This window comes from Notechis scutatus, chromosome 5 (genome assembly GCF_049901735.1).
Source record: "Notechis scutatus isolate UNSWTSFEM ecotype Mainland chromosome 5, rNotScu1.2, whole genome shotgun sequence".
In the NCBI taxonomy this organism is placed as follows: domain Eukaryota; kingdom Metazoa; phylum Chordata; class Lepidosauria; order Squamata; family Elapidae; genus Notechis; species Notechis scutatus.
Genome location: NC_142013.1, coordinates 23,048,358 through 23,075,264, shown reverse-complemented (window position 1 = coordinate 23,075,264; position 26,907 = coordinate 23,048,358). Strand labels below are relative to the sequence as shown.

Genomic DNA, 26,907 nt, shown 5'->3' with positions numbered 1-26,907 from the left:
TATGGCCTAGCCAAAGACACATATTTCAGAATTGGGAGCAGCAACTCCATTGCTAAGTAGCACAATCATAAAGTGAAGTGTCACATGATTGTGACTGATTTACAACATAGTTGGTTAGTTCCAGTTGTGGTCATTAGTGCAATGTCACATGACCACAATTTGCGAGTCCTGCCAGCTTCCCCATTGGCTTGTCGGAAGCCAGATGTGAAGTTGCAAAGGACCATCATGTGACCACAGGAGGCTGCATCCATTGTAAAAGCGCACCAGTTGCCAAGTCCCTGCAACATAATCATGTGATTGTGGGGACACTGTGATGGCTGCAACTTCAAGACTGGTCTAAGTGTTGTAACTTTCAATGGTCAGTGAACAAATGGTCAATAAGCAAAGACTGTAAGTGTATTTTATTCAAATAGTGAACAATAGTAAATATATGATGTACATATACATAATTTTAACTTTTAGAGAACTGTATTTAGTAAGTAATCCATTAAATACTGCAACATGATGGAGACCAGAAGACGTTAGTGGTGTTGATAGTTGGTGTGTTGCATATTGTTTCTTTAATTGATGTGCAACACTTATTTTGGAATAAGTAAAATATGACATACATGAGCACATATAGCTGGTGTTTGGAATGGATAATTGATTTTTAAAATGTATTTTTCTTCCCACCCACCGCCACCAATGATGCCTTTTTGTATTCAGACTGCATAGGGATGTTTGAGTAGACTCAAAAAGATTGCTTAACATTTGAGAACAATCAAAGGAATCAAATTATTATTGAGCATAGATATATATGAAACTGTATGTATTTTCCAGTGATACAGTCTATATCTGAAATCAATTCAGGTAGATAACTTGGACTGAAATAGATCTAAATAAATTTTAGATTTTCTTTTTTGTCCATTAGAATACCACACAGTATCACTGAATCCTTGCAGAAAAAGACTTATTTAAGGATCTATATATGTTATCTTTTTTTCCCATTGCAAGACTCAAATGTCTGAGCATTTTTTAAAACAATGATCTAATCTAAGCTAGTGCATCACCACCCACTGTGTGTTTCTGAAGCAAAAGAAACTGGCTGGAAATGAACAATAAACATTTGCTTCTTTACAGATGGGAAAAATTGAATTGAATGAATCCCTCCACTGATGCAAGAATGAATTGCTCGGGATCTCCTTGATGTATCTGAAATTATTTTTGTTTAGATATTTGATTTATGTTGATGGTATTTTAGAGAGGATCAACCAGAGAGATTCTGGTGGAATGTTAAAAGAATGTCCTAATGATTGAAGCTATTTGACAGTAGAACCAATTACTAAGCTTCATTTTGCTAGAAATTTCCCCACAAAAACTGGATTGACAGTTTTCAAGATTGCTTTAATCTTTATTCTTGTTCTTGAGAAGGAGATTGGACTCAATGCTGTCAAAAGCTCCTGCCAACTCTCTGCTTCCAAAATAGTGCCTCTATTGAAGATACTTTCAGTTGAACATAGTGAAGATTAGGAGAATAAAGAGACACGGGGAAAGGATGGCATCCATTTCAGTTGCATTAAATTATAGTGCAATTCTGTACAGTTTCACTCAAAGGTAATTTCCACTTGAATACAGAAGCCCTTGCTTCCACATAAGTTGGACCAACTGCATTCTTGAGCTTGGTTTTAACTCAACCCAAGGAATATAGAGTTGTGCTAAAGGCAACAAAGAGCAGGAGAGTTGTATGGACAAGGGAGATGGTTATGTCATCTTCTATTCTAAGAAAAAGTTCCAGGCATAATAGAGATGGAGAAATAAAGGTGATAGTCAAAGATGTTTTCCAAAACAAGAGCAACATCCATTGGCAATGTTTGAAAATAACCTATGTATATATGTGGTATAGCAACAACTGATAATTTACTGTACATGGTACAGTAATAATTTAAGATTTATTTATTTAGAATGCCCATCTTACTTGGGGGGAGTAGGGTGTTGTTTCTGCTTTTCTTGCCATATATCTTCAGACACTATGGATACTATCTGTTAAATGGGCATTGCGGTAATAATTGCAGTAGTAATTTGAGGCTCAGGCTTCAGAATTTTTCTGGGGCTTCTTCAGGCTTGTTGTCTACCTTTCCCAGAATTGTGTGTGTGGGGTGGTGGTGGTGATTTTATGTCTCTAACATCATGGGATGGGGTGATTGCATATAACAAATATAAGGAAACTGGCAAATAAGCATCAAAGTTCCCTGTAACCTCCTTAATTACTTTCTGGACAGTACAAAAACAACAACATCAACAAAAAGGTAGAGCTGAAATGCATATGTACAAAATACGCCAAAGTGGGAATAGTGCAAGAAACACTCCCAACTCCTTCCTAAATAGAATAGTAGAGCTCCTTCTCTTCTTTACCCTGTTGGAAGTCTTGGGAGAAGCTGGAGTCAACACCTGGGAGGTTGGAAAGTGAACTCAGAAAACATAGTGAGAGAAAAATGGTGTGTTGAAGGTTCCTGGAGACCACAAGGGAGGTGCATTCCAATCGTGATAAAACATCCAAAGTACCTTTTAGGCACACATCCCACTTATCAACTGACATCACATCTAAGGCAAAGCTTATGCACACTGGGCTTATCCTGTTTTTATTACAGTATTGATTTTACTAATAAAAATTAGTTGCACAGTTTTCTCCAAACTTGGGGAACTCCAACAAAATAATACACCAACTCTAAATCAAACATATTCAGTACTATGCCAATTTAGGGTTGTTTCCTTAAGGTGGGCTCAAATGGAGGAGATGAAGGCAACCTTATAAGAGCCAAGGAGGAAATGGCTATTATCAGGATGTGATTGTTCCCTAATAGTATACCAGGGTGTAAAATGTGTGAACAGACCAAAGGAAATAAAACCCAATTCATACTTGGAAAAAAAATGATTTCCGTATATCTTCTGTATCAAATTTTCTTTATACTTTTATGGGCATTCCTTGAATTAATGAACATCTTTCCACAGAGACTGAGAGAGCAAGGAAGCAAGTAAGACTGAAGCATTTGTCCCTGGGGTGTAATGCATGGTTTGTTAGTCCTTAAAATAAAAGAAGGAAAGGAAATGGGAGTGATATAAGACAATGGATCTTTTGTCATTGTGGTTAAAATGCCTGGCAGAGAGGGTAGAGACCATAAGGAGTGTAGGAGTAAGAAGTTTTTTTTTTTTTTTTACCCTCCTCTCCCTTAAAATAATCATTATAGCTTGTTTCTAAAGCTTTATGGGGCAAAGCTCACAGGCTTGGGAATGCATTTATAGTCACTCTTGTTTGGACCTCATACCTGTTGCAGTTCGAAATGAAAGAAAACTCTGCAATGGAACAAGTATGAAGACAGGTTTGGAATTTTAGGACACATCTTCACTTGCTCCTAACCATGAAAGACAGCCACAAGTTTCCTGTGTTGCATTGGTCTGGTTGATGAGCAAAGCAGCATTTTGTTTTTGTTGTTGCTACTTTGAAGCAGTGGTTCTTCTCCCAGGGACGGTCCCAGAACTATCAAGTATGTTAGGTTGGAAGGAAGTCAGATCACTAATTGGGTACTAAGGCCATTGAGGCAGAATCGGGATGATGAATTTCATGCTGGTTTTGTTGCCTGTTACCAACTTAAGGAAAGGCCTACACGGAAAAGTTATCATTTAAGCAAGACATGCTCGACTTTCGCTTGAGGGAGCAAAGCAAAGTGAATTGTAGTGGTATGGGTATGATAGAATTATAATCTTAATAGATTTGGGAATGTTTCCTCTTGCATTTCCCACTGATTTCAATGAGTTAAACAGGATGTGGTGTTGTGTCCCTTTGTAATCTTCACACTCATCTCTCCCTATGCTAACATTCAGATTCTTCCCAGCCTCTCTTTTTCCAAAGAAAGGTTCATTGAACATCTGTTATGAAGGGAAGTCCATCACTTTTCATGGTTACAGCTTCTACTTTGAATTGTTCTTGTTATGAAGTCTTTTTTAAAACTAGTGTTCCTTTGAAATCTGCCTATATATAGCTTAAATGAATTAGTTTGTATTGGCACTCTGGAACAAGAGAGAGAAATAGTTAACTATTTCAAGATCTTTTTTCAACGAATAGTATCACTAAGGCAGGTATCCTTCCTTCTATTCCTGATGGGTTTTTTCTGTCATATTATGCCACTTGGTTTTGCAGCATGTGCAAACTGGGTAGGAATCCTTTCCCTCCATCAAAGTCATTAATAACAATTTGGGATACTGTAGTAGTGGAAAATCAAAAGCCCCACTCAGTATTATCTGTCTGTTTTCTTAACAAGCACAACTCACACACCCTCACAGGGGTGGTGAATGGGAGCGATAGCATGTTCATTATGGATACCATGAGCAAATGACATAATTATGTAATATAAGATTAATTGGTTGATATTCAGTACAAAAGCCACTTGTGTGATGTAGTACAAACATGTAACTAATATGAAAGCATTTAAATTGGGCTAGAATAAAACATAAGATATTCTGTTTCTTTGAAAAGCTCACATACTGTATGTGCTAATTCATTAGAATTATAATCATGAGGAAAAAAAATAAAGCTTTAAGTTTATGGACAGGAGCTTATAAAAAGATGTGGATATTTATGACAATAATCTAGTCGGATATTCATTATATGTCAAGGAAAGCTGATAAGTAAGCTGGAGAGCTTAAATTAATGGGAATTCATATCAATAAACCATAATATGATTTGTTTGGTTTTATTTAGGATGATGGATGAATAAGAAACGATGGTTTGCTCCACATATAGGGGCCTAGTACAAATATGAAGACAGTCATTGTCATTGTGAGATTGATTTATTTCTTGTTCTAGCTTAAGGGTATGCAAACCTTTTAAGCAGGTAGCTAAGAAGGCTGTGAAGATCTTGATCAAGATCAAGATGGAATTCTCTTTGATTAAAGGTCAAGTGAAGCATCCCCTCAAAAATGATCATAAAATGTTGCCTGTTTCGTGCTGACTGCCTTAATCTTCATGCATTAATGTATAACTAGACATACAATATCTTGCCTGCAAAAATCCAAATAACCACTAGATGTAAGGATAGATCCTTGTGGCTGGCTGCCATCTAGTAATTGCCTAGAGTTTTGCATTCTGGATATGTATAATATGTCTAATTACAACAGTAGTTCTTCTTCAGTTGTAATTTGTTAATTCCCTGAGAAGTAACTTTCTTGCATAGAACCTGTCAAGATAAATACCATTTTCCCTGCACTAATTTACTGGGCACATTTGAAAGGTTAAGAATATGTTATGGGTTAGAAAGAGATTCAGATTCCTGATGTCATGGGATGTTAAAGGGCGGGGAGGGAATCTGGTTAGGCTTGCAAGATTGCCTTATAGTGGTCTACTCAATAAGATTTGGTTCTAGTCATTTGTATAGTCTGTTTCCTATCATCTTCAAAGGTCTGATATCAGTCTTGTTAGTCTGACTATGTATTCTCCTCCCTTCTACTAATACCCTAGGGAGAGTCCAGGCTTCCTAATGGTTTCCCTGTTTCCCAGGCTCAGCACATGTTGTTGCATATGTTGTTGTAATCATCTCTGAATACTCACTTTAAAGTGACCTCTGTAGCTTCCTACAGTATCTCATTTTCATTTAGGAGCTCAGGGTGGCATAAACAGGGCTTGTTTAATATAAGATTGCAGAAACTCAGAAGAACATGGATTTAAAATAGGTCTATTTTTGAGACCTTATTTTATTTATGCAAAGACTGACCATTTAGTAAAATGTTGTCCATGGTGCCCTGTTATGGAACATTTTCTGGGATGCTTAATAAAGTCTACTGCTGGAATTTTAGCAAGGCGCTAGAAATGGTCACATTAAAATTAACATCATATCCATTAAAGGGCAGCTGAAGGTACTTATAGCCTTTGTTCTTGGAACACAGGTTGGCTTTTCTAGTAGGGAAAATCTTGACAACTTGAACGTAATATAAACATATACAAAAGTGAATTTGCCATCCAAATAGAGACTTCCATTACATTACAGACAACCAGGATGCCAAAAAGTAGTCATTATGTTCCTCAGTACAAAAATTTCCAATGCTGGGGAAAAGTGTTATTTATTTATTAAATTTATATACCGCCCATCTCTCTAAAGGTGACTCTATGTGAATTACAATCAATCAATAAAAATCCCAATATAAAACATTAAAACATAATAACAATAAATAGTAACATTATATTAAAATTGACAAAGTTGAGGAGGAAGGGAGCAAGATGCACCTTGGGAGAAGGTGGGGTCTTATCTTAATCCATTTATCACCTTCAAAATGACTTATTTTTATGGGGCATCCAGGCTTACCACAAGAAAAGAGTTTTCTTGTGGAAAGATTGCTTCTGAAGCAGGGAAATTTGAATGTAAATGACTTTATTTCTCAATCTTAGCAACTCTGAGATGAGTAGATGTCAACTTCCAAAATTCTCCTAGCATAGTTTGAGGTTAAAAAAAAAAGAATTAACATTTATTATACCATGATGTTACTTTCACACTGATATCACATTTAGTTTTGAATATTAAATTACAGTTTAATTTTGCACTGAATGAAGAATTACTTTCTTTTGTTCTGATTTCTTTTCTAACCAACTTGGTCTTAGTGCTAGGAGAAAGAGGGGAAAAATGTGTTTTCCACATGCTTGACTGTAAGATCCTCTGTGCAATGGGTGGACCAGAAATATTTCAGAATAATGATAATAATTGCAAGCAACATCATGACTGAGTTTCCAGAATTAATCATTGGAAACTTTGCTAAGGATTTGGATGTGAATATAATAAAAACTACTGGGACCATCAAGTTGAGAAGGTTTTGAAAAATGAGCAGCTTAAGGTCTCATAAACTTTAAGATTCAAACAGATAGGCATCTTGCTCATATTATGGATGATATAACACTTATTAAAAAGGAGAGTGTCTGGTTCACTGATGTTGCTATTTTAGGTGATGCTAGGACTGAGAAAAAACAATTGGAAAAAGTTACAAAATATTGTGACTCGGAGATTGAAGTTGTACGCTTATGGAAAAAAAAAAGTTGTTGTATCAATTGTGACTGGAAACTTTGTTCCACACCATGGTAGCGCAGTGGTTAGAATGCAATATTGCAAGCTACTTCTGATGCTGGTGGCTGCCAGCAATTCGGCAGTTCAAATTTCACCAGGCTCAAGGTTGGCCCACCCTTCCACCCTTCCAAGGTTGGTAAAATGAGGACCAAGATTGTTGGGGACAATATGCTGACTCTGTAAACCACTTAGAGACTGCTACAAAGCACTATGAAGTGGAATATAAGTCTACTGCTATTGTCGCAATACCTAAAGAACTTCCATGATAGCTGGAAATATTGGATTTATCAGCCCCGAACATCCCATTTTTTAAAAAAAAAACAACACTCACCCTCCACTCTGCTTTGAACTGCCTATATTCTTAGATGCTACCTTACGAATTCTTAGGTGCTTGGTAAGGACTTGAATTATTATGTTTCTACCAGTACCAGTCTTAGACTGTGACTTTAACTGTAGATTACCCACACATAATAATAAATTTACTTGGAATAGCTTATATCCTACAATGATACCTTGACTTAACTCCATCAACGAACAATATCTGTGTATTCCAGACCTTATGAATTCTTAGGTGCTTGGTAAGGACTTGAATTATTATGTTTCTACCAGTCTTAGACTGTGACTTTAACTGTAGATTACCCACACATAATAATAAATTTACTTGGAATAGCTTATATCCTACAATGATACCTTGACTTAACTCCATCAACGAACAATATCTGTGTATTCCAGGCCTTTGGGAAAGACTCAATAAAATGCTAGACTGACTCTGGCTGACTTTGTGGCCAACCATAATAATAATTGCTGCTATGTGGAAAACTAGTATCTTTTTTTTTATAGTCTGCATCACCGGAAACAAAACCGATTATGGTTTTATATTAGATGTTGGCAATGTTCCATTGATAAATAATGACTGAATTCACACATCATGTTAACAATATAGTTTGGTGTGAGATTATTGTCATGTGTGAACTCATTCACCAGGAATTCAGAACACAGCTGATCATCTAACAAGATATGTGAACCTTTAGTATTGAATTTGCTTCTGTAAAACATATTTAAAGAAGCTAATATGTGCAAACCTACCCTAAAGCCAATCATGATTATAATTTGCAAGAACTACCATTCGCTCATCTCTATGATGATCTTATGATTGCTGTTTTTCTCTTACATTTTAAAGAAAGTATCATCAAGTACAGTTAACAAAACTTTCCTCATTCAGAGGATAGTTCTAATCCCTTGAGGTTTTTGACTTGGAAAATCTAATCCTTTTTAGATGAAGGCATGCATTTGTGAAACAATATAAAGATAATTAGATTTTAATAATATGCTTGTTTTGTTCCAGGATCTAGTTCAGGATTCAAATGGAAAGGTCCCAAATTAAATGTAACAGGAGCGCACCAAGTCATACAAGAAGGGGACACTTTAAACATCTTGTGCAGGTAATTAGCTTGGCTGAACCGACCTTTGCATTTGTCCCTTGGCTGCCATAATCTTAAATCTGGATGCAGGGTAACTTTAGGCTAAGCCTAAGTAGACATTGGTTGAGTCACCAAAGTTTAAGGGGTGCTGACACTGCTCCTGCTTCCAAATCATTCCAAACATGCAAATCTTGGTATCAGTGGGAAGTGATGTCCTCACTCAGTGTGGCATAGAGGTATCATGTACCCATGATCTGGCACAGCTTGAGTGGAAGAGAGACCCTTCATTGGAAAGGCTCTTTGCTTTTGTGTTATTTTGCAGAATGTAATGGGGAAGACCCCAAATAGCTAATAGTAATAAAAATGAAAGCCATGAAATTAATTCTAATTTCATCTTTTTCTTAATCTGGATTTGCAGTGGAGATGTGCCCCATTCTTGGTTTCTGCCTGAAACTCTAAGTAGGAATGACAACCGGTTGAATATAATGACTTATGCTTGTGGAAGGCACAACAAGCAGTTCTGCAGTAGCCTGACTTTGAACAGAGCTCAAGCAACTGACACAGGATATTACAGCTGCAAATATCCATCCTCAAGTGAAGTAAAAAAGAAGACCGTATCTAAAATATATGTATTTGTTAATGGTAAGATCTTATTTATTTTTATAATGAATTTTACAGATTGCTGCAGTTCCACAACAGCTAAGGGGAAAATACATACAGTGGTACCTTGGTACTCGACTACTTCAAAACTCATCAAATTTTGTATTCAATCCATTTTGATGCAAAAATGTTGTCCTGGTACTCATTGTTTCTTTAATACTCCATGCCCTGCGATACGAAAATGAGGGTGGCTACGGACAGAAAGTCGCCCATGCCAGAAAGGTCACTGCAAAAGGTTTGTCAAAGTAGGGGATGGCCACAGAGGACAGATAGGAAGTCAGTCATGCTGGGAAGGTCACTGGCAAAGGAAAGGAACAGACAGGAAGTCCTTCCAGGTGAAAAAAAGGGTCATGTGGTAAGTCACATGGCTTGTTTAACACTTGTCATTTTAAGTACTTGTACTTCTTGGAACCCATTAACAACAAATTCCGAGGTACCACTGTAGTTATACATGAATTGCAACCCATTTGCTATAACATCAGAGAAACTAGCTGAAGATGTTGACTCACTCTGTGCTTGGACACTTAGGGCCTGATATGGTGTAGAATGTAGAAGATCTTCAACTGGATTTCCTAACCACTTTTGTTTCCATGATTCCAAAGTAACTTGTGAATGTATGATTAAACATACACTTGACAGCTAAATAGACTTTGCAAGGGAAAGATACAATGAGATACCCCACACTTCCAAACTGAACTTGGACAATGGTATCAAAACAATTCCCTGTCCTTTGTTTTAAAATAAAATCCTCTCCATACAGCCACAAATTCTAAACGGTCAGTGCAGTAAATGCACTTGATGTCTGTTATCTAGCTACAGTAGGTCATTATGTGGGTGTGAAGCTTTGTTTGCACTAAAACTCTCTGAGAATAAGAATTAAACTAGGTGAGCTACCAATACTGCAGTGACAAAATTAGTGATTATTGGGCGGGGGGGGCTTCTTTGAATTTTGGAAGCAGTTTAATAGGTTTTTAAAAAAGAAGTTAGTTAAACCTATTGGAAATTTTGTTATGAAGAAAAAGAAGAAAAATATTCTGTTGAAACTTGATAATGTACTACTTGTTTTAGGAGCATATTCTTCTGTGTATAAAGGTGGCAAATATTAAGCCAGGACAATTGTGTTAAACCTGCAGACATTCTGTCCCTTGGTTAAATCTTTTGTCTCAATAGTTTAACTTCTCAACCCAATTTGGCTCTCTTTAGAAATTTTAATAAAGATTGGGAGGGGGTCACATACCTCTTGCAGTAGACATACTATTGTGGTGTTGGATCAAAATGCAATATTAAACATACCTCTTGCAGTAGACATACTATTGTGGTGTTGGATCAAAATGCAATATTAAAATTATTCATTAGCCTTATCTGAAAGGAAGCAGACCTGAAGTGTTTAAAGGTATGATTAAAGTATTATTTAAACCATGTCCACAGTATGAAATACACCTACTGGTAATGTTCTTGCTAGGATAATCCTGTACATATATCTCAACCAAAAGGTGTGAAATACCAAATCATTGCCAACAGAAAAAACACCGGAATGTCATGAAGCAATATTACGGATGTTTAGGAAATTAATGTTTTATTTAGGTTGTTGATACTTGACTCACATCCATTAATCAACTCTACTCTAAAGTCAATATTGATAATCTTGACCATGTGACTTTTCCATTGTCATCAAAGCAAAGTAAAAGATACAGTGTTTACAAGATGCACAAAATTGTTACAAATACTTTTCTCCATTGGTCTTAATTGATACAGTGATTACCAAATATTATTGACAATATTATACAGATATTATAAATGATTTTGTATTCCAAAAAGTATAAAACTTTGCGTTATTTATATTTGAAACATCTCCTGGTATAAAGTCCCCATGTGTGCAATACATATTTTGCTAATTTGAATAATTGTTAACATTAAATTCTTCCAGATTTATTTTTTAATTCATCTGAACCTGTTTTATTCCTTTGATGCATAAATGTCCCATATACAACTTTTTAAAAAATGTAACTTCCTTCAGTCTATGCTCATTAGTAAATTTAATTGCTCTGTTTATATATGGACAGTTGTATCTTTTATAAGATATGAAGGTCTATTTGTTTTTTGAGAAATTGGACTGAAAAAAAGAGAAATCTTTGATACTAACATTCACACTGTCACTAATCTGATGGGGGGGTGGAATGCTTAAACCCCACCCTTACAAATTCACACTTACAATTTTCCATGCATTGGAGGTGTGTGGAATTCTGTCAATTGATCCTAGTGAAAGTTTTGCCTCTCAGAAGCAATCAAACTGGTTCAATTTAGTGATGTTCTAACCTGGAGCATATCTCCCCACTCAACCAATCTATTGTTGTTGTGTTGAAGTCTGATGGTCTGAGCAAAGCGATACAGAACTTACTATGAGTTGAAGTCTACTAGCTTCAAATTGATGAGGCTGAGAAACACTGATCCAGAGAGTTTCCACGGATGAAATGCATTGGGATACGGTTGTCCCCAGTGCCTTAACCACTATACCACCTGTCCCTCCTTGCATTGCTTAGTAAAGTGCTCCAAAGGAACATTTTACTCTGTTGCAATGAAGCAGCCTTTAAAGATCTGTGCACTTCTAGTTTTCAACTCCATGACTGATCAATGCTATTTTGCAACTTCTAAAAACGTCAAGTTTCTACCTTATCCTCAGGGTGTTGAGAATTTGTTTAAATTTTCTCTTGAGGACATTTTGCAATTTCATGGTGGAGATGAGGGTGTTTTTCTGTTACACCTTTTCCTGTCACTCTAAAGTAGGGGTCTCCAACCTTGGCCACTTTAAGCCTGGAGGACTTCAACTCCCAGAATTCTGGGAGTTGAAGTCCTCCAATCTTAGAGTAGTCAAGGTTGGAGACCCCTACTCTAAAGCCCTCCTGCTCACTTCACTGGCTAATTGAAAAAGGCCAGTTCCCTCATGTTAGCTTCCACTGAGATTTAATTAAAGCGTGAGAAGGCCGAAAGCTTCTGGAGAAATGACTGTACAGTGAAAACAGGACATTCACAGACATGTCTTGATTACGTCATAATTGTTGGAAAATTATTGTAATTTCCAGTTTGTGTCGAGCTCACTCCAAGGCAATCTCTACCTCTAGATCAGTATAAGTGCATACATGCCAGGCTACAAGGAATTAATTAAGGACGTGAAAGAGGTTTTAATAATCATGTTATACTATTATTGCATTATAATATGTACATTTAATATTGTAATATTAAGATAATTGTTATGGCTTTAGTCATTCCCAAAACCCTTATCCTGAGATACCAAACCTATAAATCTTGGTTCTATCAATGTTAACATTTTATCTGTCATCAATTTTCTACCAAATATTTTGGAGTCTAGTTTCATAAGGCAAAGTACTAGAAAATTTTTGGAAAATCACAGTGGAAGATTTTCTGGTTAGTTTTATTTAGCCCACTCCCAGGCAGTCCCTATACTCAGATTAGAGCACATATACATGACACTCCATTCAGCTGGCAAAAAACAACAACTTTTTCTGCGGGGCAGTCCCAACTGAGGTTTATGGGAGTTGCAGATTAAAATATTGAAAGGCAAAATACATAAATCAAACCTTTTCTTAGATAGTAGGTGCATCTGAAACTTCATAGAATACCTAAGTCAAAAGCAGAGTTGCTTCAAATTCTCTGAAGCTAAATTTCTGATATGGATCATGTGACAGAATTCTTTGTAAGTAAATAACATGCTTTAAGCTGATATGTAAATGAGGAAAAACGATTAATTATAAGAACAATAGAGTACAAAAACAAAACCCTATCTGAAAACTGAAATTCTCCATGAATGGTCAGCAGTGATGGGATTCAAATTGTTTAACTACCGGTTCTGTGGGCATCGCTTGGTGGGCGTGGCAGGGGAAGGCTATTGTAAAATCTCCAGTCAGAGGTGGTATTTGCTGGTTCTCCAAACTACTCAAAATTCCTGCTACCGGTTCTCTAGAACTTGTCAGAACCTGCTGAATACCACCTCTGATGGTCAGTGATAGTTACAGTAAGTCCAGTTCTGAGATCATTTCAGTCCTAAGCAATTTATGTTTATGTAACATGGATTTGATGCAGAAAGAGTCCCAGGGAAGTCTGTGGGTTTATTTGAGAAAGAATGGCTCAAAATACTCTGAAATTGAATGTGTACTAACTGATGCTTTTTTGCCTTGATATAAAGTTTGCTTCAGATGGAAATGGGATGGGTGAAAGTTTTCAAGTCCTGGGATTTACTTTCTTACATTTCAGCTTGTAACATGAACATTTTTATATGGTCACTTTCTGAAAAAGACATAGAGGCATAGAAATTCTCTATATTCATTTGCTTGATATTGATTGTAGCATAAATATGTTGATTTTTATATTCAGAATAATATATAAATCTTTTAATGGTAGAAAATGTTTAAATGCCACCATAGGAAGTTCTTTTTTTCTATCTATGTGATAGAGAAAAGGATACAATTTTCCCCAAATGGATCAACTTTGCATTTTATTATCATTTTCAGTATATAACCGAATAAAGAAAATTATGCCAGGCTTTGTTTGCAGTATCAGCTGTCATATAATTAGATCAGCCCATAGTAAGTGAAAAAAAATTATAGGAATAGACAAAAAGAGCCATCAAGAATACTAGAATTATTATTTCCTGGAAGAATAGCTATTTAAAATTAAGATTGCAACTAAGCTTGGATTGTTTCCTATGGTGGCGATTTGTATAGCTTTTCCAGCATTTTGGCAGGTTGCAGTATTTAGAAATGCAGAATAAATGTTTACAAATGCAGAAACAGGATCTGGCAGGAGAGGAAGAATGTTTCCCTTGACTTAAACAATTAACACTTCCTGTAGACTGATCAATAGAGACAATGAACCAAATAAAAACAGAGAAGATTTATTAAAAAAATCTGTCCATTAAGAAGGAAAATCTAATTCAAAAGAGTTACTAGTGAATAAATATACTCCTGAATGTTTTGAACTTACAGCTGTAGCTGTAGCCAAATTCATGCATCACAGTAAGCTGGAATGTGGTTTTTGGCTCAACATGTTTTTGTGATGTGAGCCATTGCAATTTGAAAATTATAGTTCATGATTTACTATTGTGTCCAGACCAAATGCCAGCTTTGAAGCCTCCTGAACTACCTGTAGTTGCATCACCAAATTTTAGCAGAGAAGTTGCCAAACATAAATGGGAAATACACAGTAACTTTATTGAAAGTCCTAAAATTGGTTTAACATTTTTTTTAGAGAAAAACAAAAACAAGAATGAAAAAAAAATTGGACAATACTTTGGCCACTGATAGGTTTCCGCCTCTCAGAAGATTTTTTTGAAACCTCCTGAGGAAATCTTGAGTGAATTATATCCCTCAAGACAGTGATGGGATTCAAAAAAATTTTTATACCAGTTCTGTGGGCGTGGCTTGGTGGGCGTGGCAGGGGAAGGATAAACTGCAAAATCTCCATTCCCACCCCACCCCACTAACCTGCTTTCTAGCTCCGTTCTCCTGTGCAGGGCAACCAAAGAAGACGCAGCCAATCAGCTGGGACTCGGGAGGCAGAGAATAGAAGGGGGTGGGGCCAGTTAGAGGTGGTATTCGTCGGTTCTCCGAACTACTCAAAATTTCCACTACTGGTTCTCCAGAACTGGTCAGAACTGGTCAGAACCACCTCTGCCTCAAGATCCCTAAAGATTTGTCCTTATCTTATGTTTGTTAGATTATTTGGATAACATTGAGACATTCACATAAAATGTCTGAAAAATAGATCTTTGCATTTAAAAGCATATTTTTGATTCTAAAGAGAAGGGAACCATACTGTGGAAGGTATATATTTGTTAGTATTCTTCTCAGAAAAGGCAAGGCTGTTTTGTAATCTATGGCTGTTCCCTCTGGTTGAAACTAGACCATGGACATAATTCTTAGAATGAATTTTTTTTTTTTTTTTGGTATCCTGCATCTCTTTCCTGTCATTTCTTCAGAAGATGACAGTGACCCCCACTAGTATACTATGGGCAGCAACAACTGGTGACATGAAGTCTAGAGACTTGAGGCAGCTCTTCCTTGTACTTAAAATGGCCTGCAGGTTATACATACAGGAAACTGCTTTGCAACATTTGCTGTTTTTGGAAAATAGCTTTTAATTTCGTGACAAGGATAAATGAGCCTTAAGGGAGTAGGAACGAGCAACATTTCACTGGAGGTACAACATCTTGGTTGACCCGTTTTTATAATGGTAACTCCTGCAAAACAAAGCAGAATAGAAGAGCTGTTTTTTTTTAAAAAAAAATCTGTCTTTTCCTTGGATGATATTAAAAAAGGAAACGTTAGGTTGTTTTGATACTTAGGGTCCCCCCCTCCTTTCTCTCCTCCTCATAGTGAAATATTTTTCAATTCAAATGTATTTTTGAAACACTATATTTGACTTGCTTGAAGTCTTTCCACATTTTTTTGATGAATAAATTCAAGATGAATACATCAATAACAGTGGTGGGATTCAAATTTTTTTTTACTACCATTCTGTGGGTGTGGCGTGGTGGGTGTGGCAGTGGCTTGGTGGGCGTGGTAGGGAAAGGATACTGCAAAATCCCCATTCCCTTCCCACTCCACTAACCTGCTTTCCAGCTCTGTTCTCCTGTGCAGGGCAACAAAAGAAGAACCAGCCAATCAGCTGGGACTCGGGAGGCAGAGAATAGATGGGGGTGGGGCCAGTTAGAGGTGATATTTGCCAGTTCTCCAAACTACTCAAAATTTCCACTACCGGTTCTCAAGAACTGGTCAGAACCTGCTGAATACCACCTCTAATCAATAAACTAGGAAAGGGTTTGCATTGCTAATAAAAACCTTTCTCCACTACTTTTGGTGACTAATGCATGTAACTGAGATAAATCACTATATGGCAAGGCTTTCAAACTCCTGGCCCACAGGTTGGATGTGTCATGTGCTGGCCACAGCCACGCTCGGTTTAGCAAAGGAGAAAATAGTCCCGATACATCACATGACAACAATGTGATGGCGTGAGTTTGACACCCCTGCTATATGGCATAACTAAATGGGGAATGTAATTTATCAGGTAATGGCTTTGTTGGCATTTTTTATGTCATTTATTGTGACTTTCTTCTCTTATTGCAGACACACAAAACCCATTTATCAAGCTGCATACAAATATACCAGAAATGATACGTACGACTGATGGAGAGGAGCTAATCATTCCCTGCAGAGTTACAGCACCTGATATCCATGTTAAATTAAGAATGGTAGACTTTTTTATTGCTTGCTATATGCATTGCTCATTATTTATTTAATTAAAATGGCTTGATTCAGATAAATGCAATTAATAGATCAACCTTTGTTGAATGTGCTAGTATTCAGTTTAGATAAAGTCATTGGCATGTTTCATCTTATGAGTGAGTGCTCAGAGTGGGTGGGAATTTTCGAAAAAGGCACCATGACAGCGTTATAATGATAAAAAACATTTGTGCTTAAGAGACTAGTTATTTATTTATTGCTATAAAGAGGAAGTAATACCTGAGACAGAACTATGGAACACTTGCTTAGTCTTTATCACAGTCTCTAAAGACTATTGCTGGTTTCATGAAGAACGTAATAGCACTACAACTGTGTGTCACAAGTTCTGGTCCTTTTGTGGGGGGTGCATTGTCACAAGGCATGTAGAAAAGGGGGGGGTGGTCTTGCATAATACAGTAACTTGGTTTGCATAATTGAAACACACACAAACCCTGTGTGTTAACTAGTTTGGGTACAAATCATGTGTTCTAAATCTGTCTTTTGATGGTATTTTATATTTCTCCCTGATTGCCATTGGAGTGCCTTCCATCTCGCCACCTGTCTTGTCTTGCATGACATCTGGTGAAAAACTTTATTCATTCTACATATTGTTTCCAGAGTCATATACCAATGGTACATCATTTTATAAAATTTCTCTTTGAAATTGTAACATAGGGTGAATTTCAATTTTTTTCAACCACGTTTTCCCACTATTATATTCCAACAATATGTTATAATTGAAGTTCTTAGATCATTTTATCTATTTCAAATTTTAGCAACAGTTTGTACATTTTAGCAATTTCATGTTCATTATTTGTACATAATTCAACATGAAATTCTATCTTTTGCTGTTCAGTTCCAAATGTACGATTGTCTACTTTAAATCTTTCTCTTAACTGCATACGAAAATCATGAAAACTAAATTCTTGTTCAGCCACTTGCGGTCATGGTTTCAGTTACGTTTCCAGCAAAGGCATTACAAAATAAAGACTTACTCTTTTATTCCTTTGCTTTTGTAAGTTATGCATAAACTTACTTAATGGCGGACAGAATCTCCTGAATCAATGGGCATACAGCTTATTGTCAAAAGCTACATATACAATGATAAATCAGTTCAAAGAACAAAAGAGGCATGTTTCTATTTGGCAGCAGGAACTACAATATAATCTCCAGCATTCAAGCTACTCCAGAATCTCAGCCAGCAGGTTATAAAATAACAGGCAATGTGTGTATTGTAAGGCACACTCCTCCCATTATTTCAATAGTTATTATGCCTTCCTAGCAGATTCTGCAAAGATAAAGGAGTATATGCTACTGTGATATGAGCTGTGACTGCTGTTCATTCTGTTAAAACATATCACTGTCTAAGCAAATGGCAGAAAGTGAAGGGAGGGGGCCTTCCTGTGCAGTCCAGTCCCGGTAATCCATGATAATAGAATACAGACAGAAGGCAGGCTGATAGTTTGAAGCATCTGTCAGTCTGTGAAGGAGATGTGAGGAGAGTTGGGCTGAGAGAAAGGGACCGGCGCAAAGTCTTCCAGCTGGTTTTCATGCCTTGGGTGGTTTCTACCAGCACCTTAATCACTAGATCAAAGTTTATTCTAAAGACCAAAAGTTTCATTCTAAAGGGCAGTGATACCTCAGCTAATGTGACCAACTGCTAATCTTGTCAACAAACAAACAAACAAACAAACTACCCCCCACCAAGGGTTAGGAATTTCTCAATGGAGTTCCGTATCTTAAAGTCACCCAAAATGATCATTTGTATATGTTCCTACAGTATGTGGGGGGGGGGGGTTCATGGCCCCATAAGTGTGATGTTGCATGGTAATACAGTACTTGATGCCAGAATCCTTAACTCGGTTTTGCATTTTGCTGAAAAAGTGTTCCTCTTTCAGACAAACTACATTTTATCCTGCTCAGACCTTTAGAATTGGAAATAACTGATATTGCAGTTATGTTGTGATAATGTTTTAAACAATGCTGGACAAAGGGATTTTCCTGGTATAGTTCCCCCCAAAATCAGTTTTTCTTTCAGTTTAATGGAAGAGAATTTACTTTCAAAATATATTTCAAAAGCAGCCTGAATTGTGAAGAAACCTACTGGGATGTCTACAGAGATTCTCAGTCATCCACATCACGGTTGTCCCAAAGGGGCTTTTTCAAAAGGCAACTGTACTTTCTTTGTTTTTCCTTGAAGTAGTTTCACTTCTCATCCAAGAAGCTTCTTCAGTTCTGATTGAATTGTGAGAAATTGGAAGGATTTATATTCCTTGCAGTTATCTGGTTGCTAGCACTCTTTCGGAGAGTCGTTGAGGCCACTTGGAGGTTTATCTGTGATGGTTCCATACCAGTGGTGGGATTCAATTTTTTTTTACTACCGGTTCTGTGGGCGTGGCTTGGTGGGCGTGGTTTGGTGGGTGTGGCTTGGTGGGCATGGCAGGGGAAGGATTCTGTAAAATCTCCAGTCAGAGATGGGATTTGCCGGTTCTCCGAACTACTCAAAATTTCTGCTACCGGTTCTCCAGAACTGGTCAGACCCTGCTGAATACCACCTCTGTTCCACATCCATTTGCACTATTCAGGTGAAACCTGAGGGCACAGATAAAAGTCTAAGTAGCCTCAACGATTCTCCAAAAGAGTGCTAACGATCAGATGACTGCAAAAAATATAAATCCTTCCCCCACCATTCAATCAGAACTGAAGAAGCTTCTTGGATGAGAAGTGAAACTACTTCAAGGAAAAACAAGAAAGTCCCATTGCCTTCTGAAAAAGCATGTTTGGGAAAACCAATGGGATGGAGTAGTACTCTTGTACTTATTTAACAATAATGCACAGAAGCAAAGAGGAAGAAGACTGTGTAAAGCAGTGATCCCCAACCTTTTTATGCCGCGGCCCGGTACCAGCATCAGCTGGGCACCGCGACCCGTACCGGCATCAGCTGGGCGCTGCCATCTTTTTGATGAAAAAGTGCTTCCTGGTGACCTCACCGGAAGCACTTTTTCATCAAAAAATGGAAGCTAACGCTTCGGTGAGCTTTTCCGGGTAGAAATGGCTTTCTGCCGAAAAAGCTCACGGAGCTATAACGCCGCCATCTTTGATGAAAAAGTGCTTCCGGTGAGCTTTCTACCTGGAAAAGCTCATCGGAAGCACTTTTCATCAAAAAAGATGGCGCCCAGCAACTAGCGGCCCGGTAGGACTTGTTCCACGGACCGGTACCGGTCCCCGGACGGTGGTTGGGGACCCCTGGTGTAAGGACAAGGATTAGTAACCCCTTCTAGAAAGCATGCATCTCAGGGTCGGAAAAACAAAATTGTGTGTGGACATGCAGTGTTAGTTCAGGATGGATTCATGTGTTCATTACACCATCCCTCCAGACTCCCTAGCTTCCTACGCATTTCCACAGCAAGATGAAATACCTCTCTTTTTCAGTAGCTATGCTACTATCACAACTATGGGGGAGTTTTGCTTTTGAGAAATTGTTGGAGATAATTTTTCTCACAATTGCTTTGAACACATTTTTGGTGGAAAAGGTGGACCAGCTATAATTTTAAAGGTCAATAATTAAAAGGGGTGCTGGCAGTTTTTGTCATTGAGTTCTCTAAACAGATGGGCTGAATTTCAAATGTATCTAATGCTGCATTCATAGATTGTGGTTTGTATGTGGAACAATATGTATGGCATATCTATATCTATATCTATCTATCTATACACACACACACACACACACATATACACATACACACACATGAGTTTGATCATCATGAATGTGAGCGTATGATAGAAGATGCAGATTTCATTTTGTTTTGTAGCTTTGGAACATTTAGAAACCAACAGAGATGGAAAAACAACAACAAGAAAAAAATGCAGTGTATGACTTTTGGAATTATTTCTAGCCCCTTTACATTTTCTTCTGTGTGATAGAATAAAGTGTTGCATACACTTTATTCCTTGTTTCCCTGCTTTCTTCTCGTGTTGCAAGATCAGGGCAACCTGAATATTATCTACTCTGAGTCAGCAGATCATGAGGAGAAGATTTAGAACAGTGTTTCTCAACCTTATCAACTCTAAGATGGGTGCACTTCAATTCCCAGAATTCTCCAACCAGCAAGTTGGCTGAGGAATTCTGGGAGTTAGTCTGCACATCTTTCAAGTTGCTAAAGTTGAGAAACATTGGTTTAAAATGAAACAACCTGTAGTACTGCAAGATGCTGTCCAGCTACCTCTCCTAGAACATTGTACTGGGGGTCTAGAAAGGATCTTTCTCTTTACAACTGTTGATCTTTGTTTTGCCAGCTTGCCTCCAATGTTGAATGTGATCCTGTTTTGTTCAGTTTTCAGAGATTATTCATGTTGATAGACTAATACACAGATGGTAGAGTCTTGACCCCTTTACATAAGTTGTTTCTTCCGTTTGTTAGGAAAGAATAAAAAACAAAATTGCAGACATATTTGTGGTGTTGTCCCATCATTAACCCTCATTGCCTCTCCCTTCCCACAGGGTCATTAAGTGAAGCCCTTGACCACTAAAATATGTCCTGCTGCTATATTTTATTTTATTTATTGCCAACTGTTTATAATCTAATTGTAGTCCTCACTGGGTTTTTCCAGTGGGCTCTAACATTACAGATGTGGCTACTATGCACCCCACTTAGAAATTTGCCCTTCAAATGAAAAAAAAAACATTTTTGGCCCAAACACCCATGTTTGTTTGTTTGTTTTTTCTTTCTTGGAAAGGTCTGCCATTGCATTAAGAACAGAGGTGGTATTCAGCAGGTTCTAACCAGTTCTGGAGAACTGGTAGTGGAAATTTTGAATAGTTTGGAGAACTGGCAAATACCACCTTTGACTGGAGGTTTTACAGTATCCTTTCCTTTATCGCAGAACCGATAATAATAATAATAAAAAAAAAGAATCCCACCATTGATTAAGAAATACCTCAACACCTGACTCAGAAGCAAATTTGCCATTATTTACAGTATAGGATGTGTTTGCTAAGAAAAGGGAAACCACTTCTTACTAAATACTTAGCACAATCCATATTTGTCAATAGGAAATTAAGAACAGGGCAATTTTGCTTGGAAAGTCCCATGGGTTTTTGCACCATGACGAATAACAAAATTTGGTGTGGTGGAACATAAAATAGTCAGTTTTTAAACCAAGATTTTCCCGTATTAAGAGACCAAAAGATTTTTCAAAAATCTTCTGTGTCATACTTAGATGATTTACTGACCATTGCAATATGACTGTCCATGCCAACTGCAAATCATTCTAATATATTTGCAAATCACAACTGCAAATCATTCCCAGCTGTAGCCCCCAAGTCATTCTCATCATCCATGGCCCCCAAATGGGTCGATCATGGCTTTTTAACTGACCATCTTTAGTCAATCATTGCTTTGCCATGCTAGTCAACACCTGTGTTACAAGCCAATCAGTGCACTTTCTCTCTCTGCTTTAAATCGGTCACCCAATTTACATCTGCTTCTACCCAGAGCTTTGTGTGTGTGTGTGTGTGTGTGTGTGTGTGTGAAACAAACAGAAAAGACCCTCAATTTACCTGGCACTGTTCTATCAAGCTCTATTAATTGCATTAATTAATTAATCTATTAATTGCAGTACCTCAACAAACCAGAGTCTGGCAAGTCAGAAAACTTGTGTTTTGGATTTCTCTCTAAGCATGAAGTGCATGAAGTGGAGCTGTTTGAAGGAAAATAGTACAAGTTCCAGATGTCCCCAATCAAGTGCCCTTTTCATAAACCGCAGAAATGCAGTTGTCTGCAATAGATGAGGCATGTTCTATAATTCCCTGAGGTTCTTTGTCATAAAATGTTATTAAATAAAGCATTTATTACTTCTAGGATTAATAAGTACTTAAGAAAATAGTGGGGGAAATAATGCATTTATTTCGTTTTAGATACCAGGAGAAAACATTATCCCTGATGGGAAAACAGTCATCTGGGATAACACAAAAGGCTTCATAATTCCAAAAGCAACTTATACATTCATAGGGCTTCTTAGCTGTGAAACTACTATTGATGGTCATGAATATAGCACCAAATACCTGACATATAGGATAAGTGAGTACTTTTCTATACATCTCAGTTTTTCTGTCTACCTGTTTAACTAAGCAATCATCCAGTTCATTTTGCTTTTTTTTTGTCTTTCATAGACAATGAAATCATTAGTGTCCAAGTGAATGATTCAAAACCAGTGAAGTTATTCAAAGGACAAAGTCTTGTTCTCAACTGTAGTATCACTGCAGCCTGGAACACCAGAGTGCAAATCACATGGACTTATCCTGGCGAGGTGTGTACTTTTTCCTTTTTCAAATACTAATGAGCAGCCTTAATAAAAATGTTAACATTTGTTGTCATTCTGCTGAATTTTGTAGTATGATTTGTTTTATTTTCCATGTTGTGTTGGAAAACATACTTTTCATGTTGCATCATTGAATGAGCAAGACTACGCAATATATACATAAATTCATTGTGAATATTTCATAATAACATTTATTTTTAAAACTTTTAAACTTGGAAATTTCTTAGGTGTCGTGATTAGTAATACTTATTACACAATGTCAAAGGGTTTTATCTCATAATAGACTTCCTCAAAGTAGGCTTCCAACTCAGTTTCAGAAAGAAACTAGTTAATTTATTCAAAATTTCAGTTGGACTCTGAGCAAATCACTTCATCAAAGATAAAATATGGTTGCTGAGCTTATCTTCACCACATTTTTAGCATATTCAGCCATGTACAAATATCTCCCTCATTTCCAAGAAAAACTTATCAATTTGCCATTGGATCTTAATAAGGTTAATGTATGGGAAAATTCAAACCTACTTGAGGTTTGTCCTAGTCAACCAATATTTAAGAGTATATTATAAAAGGTCTACTAATCATTTCGCTTTTCTGATAGAACTTCCACTTTCCATTTGCATACATACTGTATACAGTATTACTGGCAGATCTCTTGTTTTTCTTGGTTCTACACACTTGATTCTACACATTGAGTGAACCACATAAGTCTTAATGCAGATCACAATCCAAAATAATTTGCCTGATTACATGTTGAAGGATGTTTAATAATTTTTAGCATAGAAATTTGTCTCATAGGATTATATATAATTATATAATACAATGTGCTATATATATATAATATGCATTTCTATAGTCATAGAAAAACTTGGTCTGTGATCCCTGTAAAATAATTCTAAAATAGCAGGTTCTAAATGATCTTCAGTTCTTACTTTCCAATACAGTGTTTTTATGACTATATATCTAAAAACTGCATTTAAAAAAGTATGAAGTCTAATCTGGAGTTGCACGGTAAATTGTGACCACTATATAAATTCCAAATAGCAATTGTTGATGGTAATAAGACCTGTGTTACTTTTTTTTCTCCTATCTAGGCAAGCAAAAGAGCCACCATTAGTAGAAGCATTCAACAAAGAAAAGATGAGCCCAACCTATTCTATAGCATCCTTGTTGTCGATAAAGTCCATGGTATAGATAAAGGCCAATACATCTGCAATGTTAAGAGCGGGCCGTCACTCAAATCAGATAGCGTAACAGTTTTTATTTATGGTAAGATATAATTTGTGTATGTTAATGTCAGACATTTATACTCCAAATGTCAAGGTTCTGACTGACAAACCCAACCAAAGCAAGCACGACTGAAACAATCCAATCTCTGTATGCAAAACTTTATTGAGAATACCACTTTGGCAAATTTGAAGGCAAAACCAGATCTAGAGCTTTCCTGCGCTAACCCCTATAGTTAAGGTTCAAATTCCACCACCCTCTCCCATTAGCTCAGGTCACATTGTCCAATACAGCCTCTGGATATTGTTGTGGGGAAATCTTTTTTGGCTTCTGTAAACACCTGCCGAAAAGTCCTTTTTCTCACACCAACATCTTGATGCCTGGGTCATTTTCTATCTCCCTCCCCGCATAGTTTATTGGCAAGCTGAGATGCGATAATAGTTGCAACAACAAAAGTCTTTTGAAGCTTGACACCAAAGCCAAGATTGCAGTCTAGAAGTTAGATGAGACCATCGTTACGATTTTGTGCTTTTTACAAGGGTTTGTCCATGTGCCACTAAGTTGTGCTATTTATCACACTGAGTCACAGTTGTGGAATAGGTTTGACTAAACATTGACTAAATAAATAAGGGAATTTCCAGAACAATTTTTCTATGTACAGGTAGTCCTTGACTTACAACAGTTCATTTAGTGACTGTTCAAAGTTACAATGGCATTTAAAAAATGAGTTATGACCTTTGAAGCATCCCCACATGATCATGTGGTCAAAATTCAGATGATGGCTGGTGTGTCTCAAGATCATGTGATAAGCTTTTGCATCCTTCTGACAAGCAAAGTCAATGGGGAAGCCAGTTTCACTTAGCAACTGGGTTACTAACTGATCAACTGCCATGATTTCCTTAAAAGCTGAGGCAAGAAATGTCATAAAATGAGGCAAAATTTACTTAACAACATAAATTTTGAGCTCGGTTGTGGTTGTAAGTCAAGAACTACCTGTGGTGAGTTTCTTTGTCATGGCATCAGTATTTTAAATGAAGCTTTAATTTTAACTCCACAAAAGGATGACTTTCTTATGTTCTCATTAGAACCAGTATGTTCATGCTACTTATTAATGTATCTTATGGTTTGCATTGTTTTTATGTTGAAAGTAATATTTGAACTCAGGGGAGTTCTGATTTTATTGGATGACTAGTGAGATCAACTTTGAGGGCTTTGAGGGGTTATGTTGTTCTTTACATGCAAAAATATTCCTACTGATATTGACAGTCCTTCATATAGTCTTTTGTGTGCAAATCATATTGCTTATGTCATGCTTGAAGTATTCATCCATATTGATATCTTTCAAACATGATTTTCCCCCTCTTTTTTTCTTGTCTTTAAAGATAAAGCATTTATCACTTTGCAACATCGACAAAAAAACATGCTGGATGTTATGTCTGGCAAGAAGTCCTATCGACTTTCTATGAAAGTGAAAGCATTTCCTACACCAGAGGTTGTATGGTATGATTACAGTTACTTCTACCTAGAGAAAGAAGCCATTTATTTGACAAGATAACCTATTTTCCCACCTCTAAGTAAAAAATGATATTAAATAAAGATGTCCTGAAATAGACTTGAAATATTTGCTTTAATTTTCACTATTTAAGAATCTGTGAGATGACTGTGTTCATTTTATTGTGATTAATGTCTTGCAGTAAAAGAAATTTGGCATATTTGATCCGAAAGCATACTGCAGTATTCTGCCACATATTTAATATTTGAGGAATAAATATTACACATTAATTTTAATAGATCCATTTTCAAATTGGATTGATAGTTTTATCTTGTATTTAAACTCTTCATGAAAATAAAAATGTTGTTAGAAGATTTTGAAGAAGAAAAATACTGCCAAGAACAGTGCCTATATTTTTTTCAGAGAGTTACTTGTGCATTAGACAGGAGTGCACAATTTTTATTGGGTCAAAAACTACACTAATGTTTGAATTGTGATTGGAAGTCACATTGCATAAAAGTTTGGAACTATGTAAAATATTTTTAAATATGTGTGTAGCAGACAGAATATGGAGAAAGAATGAAAAATAAATATTAATAATTTTTTAAAGTACTAGTAATTAAAATGTTCATTTCCTACACATACAATACTCACAAAAAAAACTTTCATATGTAAGAAATGGGATAGCTGTAGTATGTGGGTTTGTTGTTGAAATACAACAGACTGAGGAAAAATGAAGAGAACATGCTTGATTCCTTTATGGGTTACATTGCAAGACCAAAGTCACAGGGTGTATATCTATTGATTCAAATAAAAATGATATATTCTGGGACAATATGTAACTTTCAAGACATCCACATTTAATAACTGTTATGAGGCTAAATTGGGGAGGTTCAAAGGATGGAGCTTTAATAAAGAGGAAACCAAATCAAAGCAAACACTTAAAAAGTTTTACTTCCAGTTTCTACTGCTGGTCATCAAATAACCCTACAAAGACCATGAGGAGGATATACAAGGGCACTCAATCGGCTGTTATTGTTTCAAGCAACTGACAGTCAATACAATGGTTCTGCAGATAGTCAGAGCCAATTTTACCATTATATAAAATAAAGCAGCTAGCACGGGTGGCAAGTTGAGAATATAGTAGAAGTGTAGCAAATGACCAGAGTTCGGAAGACGATTTTCTGTTATATGTATGAAGATAACTTGGCTTTGAATAGTATATACTTGGTTGAGTGGAAGGCATAGTTTCTGCTTTGCCTCAAACAGGAAAACAACTTGTACTTCATTATGTTTTATCATAAGGCTTAAAAGTCCTTGTTAACTTTATCTTCCATGGATCTGTCAACTCCTCTTTTAATAGGACTTCTTATTTTCCTCCCTCACAATTCAACAGACGTATGAACACT

At 36.7% G+C, this 26,907-nt stretch overlaps 1 protein-coding gene across 3 annotated transcripts in view; it reads left to right on the top strand.

Moving 5' to 3' along the window:
• The window catches only part of FLT1 (fms related receptor tyrosine kinase 1), a 120,910-nt gene that overhangs the window by 4,414 nt on the left and 89,589 nt on the right, over positions 1-26,907 (top strand). For all 3 annotated transcript variants that reach the window (XM_087966325.1, XM_026675044.2, XM_087966326.1), the window contains exons 2-8: positions 8,428-8,524; positions 8,922-9,145; positions 16,306-16,430; positions 22,379-22,541; positions 22,634-22,770; positions 23,874-24,048; positions 25,389-25,506. In XM_087966325.1, the coding sequence (XP_087822451.1) occupies positions 8,428-8,524; positions 8,922-9,145; positions 16,306-16,430; positions 22,379-22,541; positions 22,634-22,770; positions 23,874-24,048; positions 25,389-25,506 (1,039 nt within the window). The remainder of the gene's footprint in view (positions 1-8,427; positions 8,525-8,921; positions 9,146-16,305; positions 16,431-22,378; positions 22,542-22,633; positions 22,771-23,873; positions 24,049-25,388; positions 25,507-26,907) is intronic.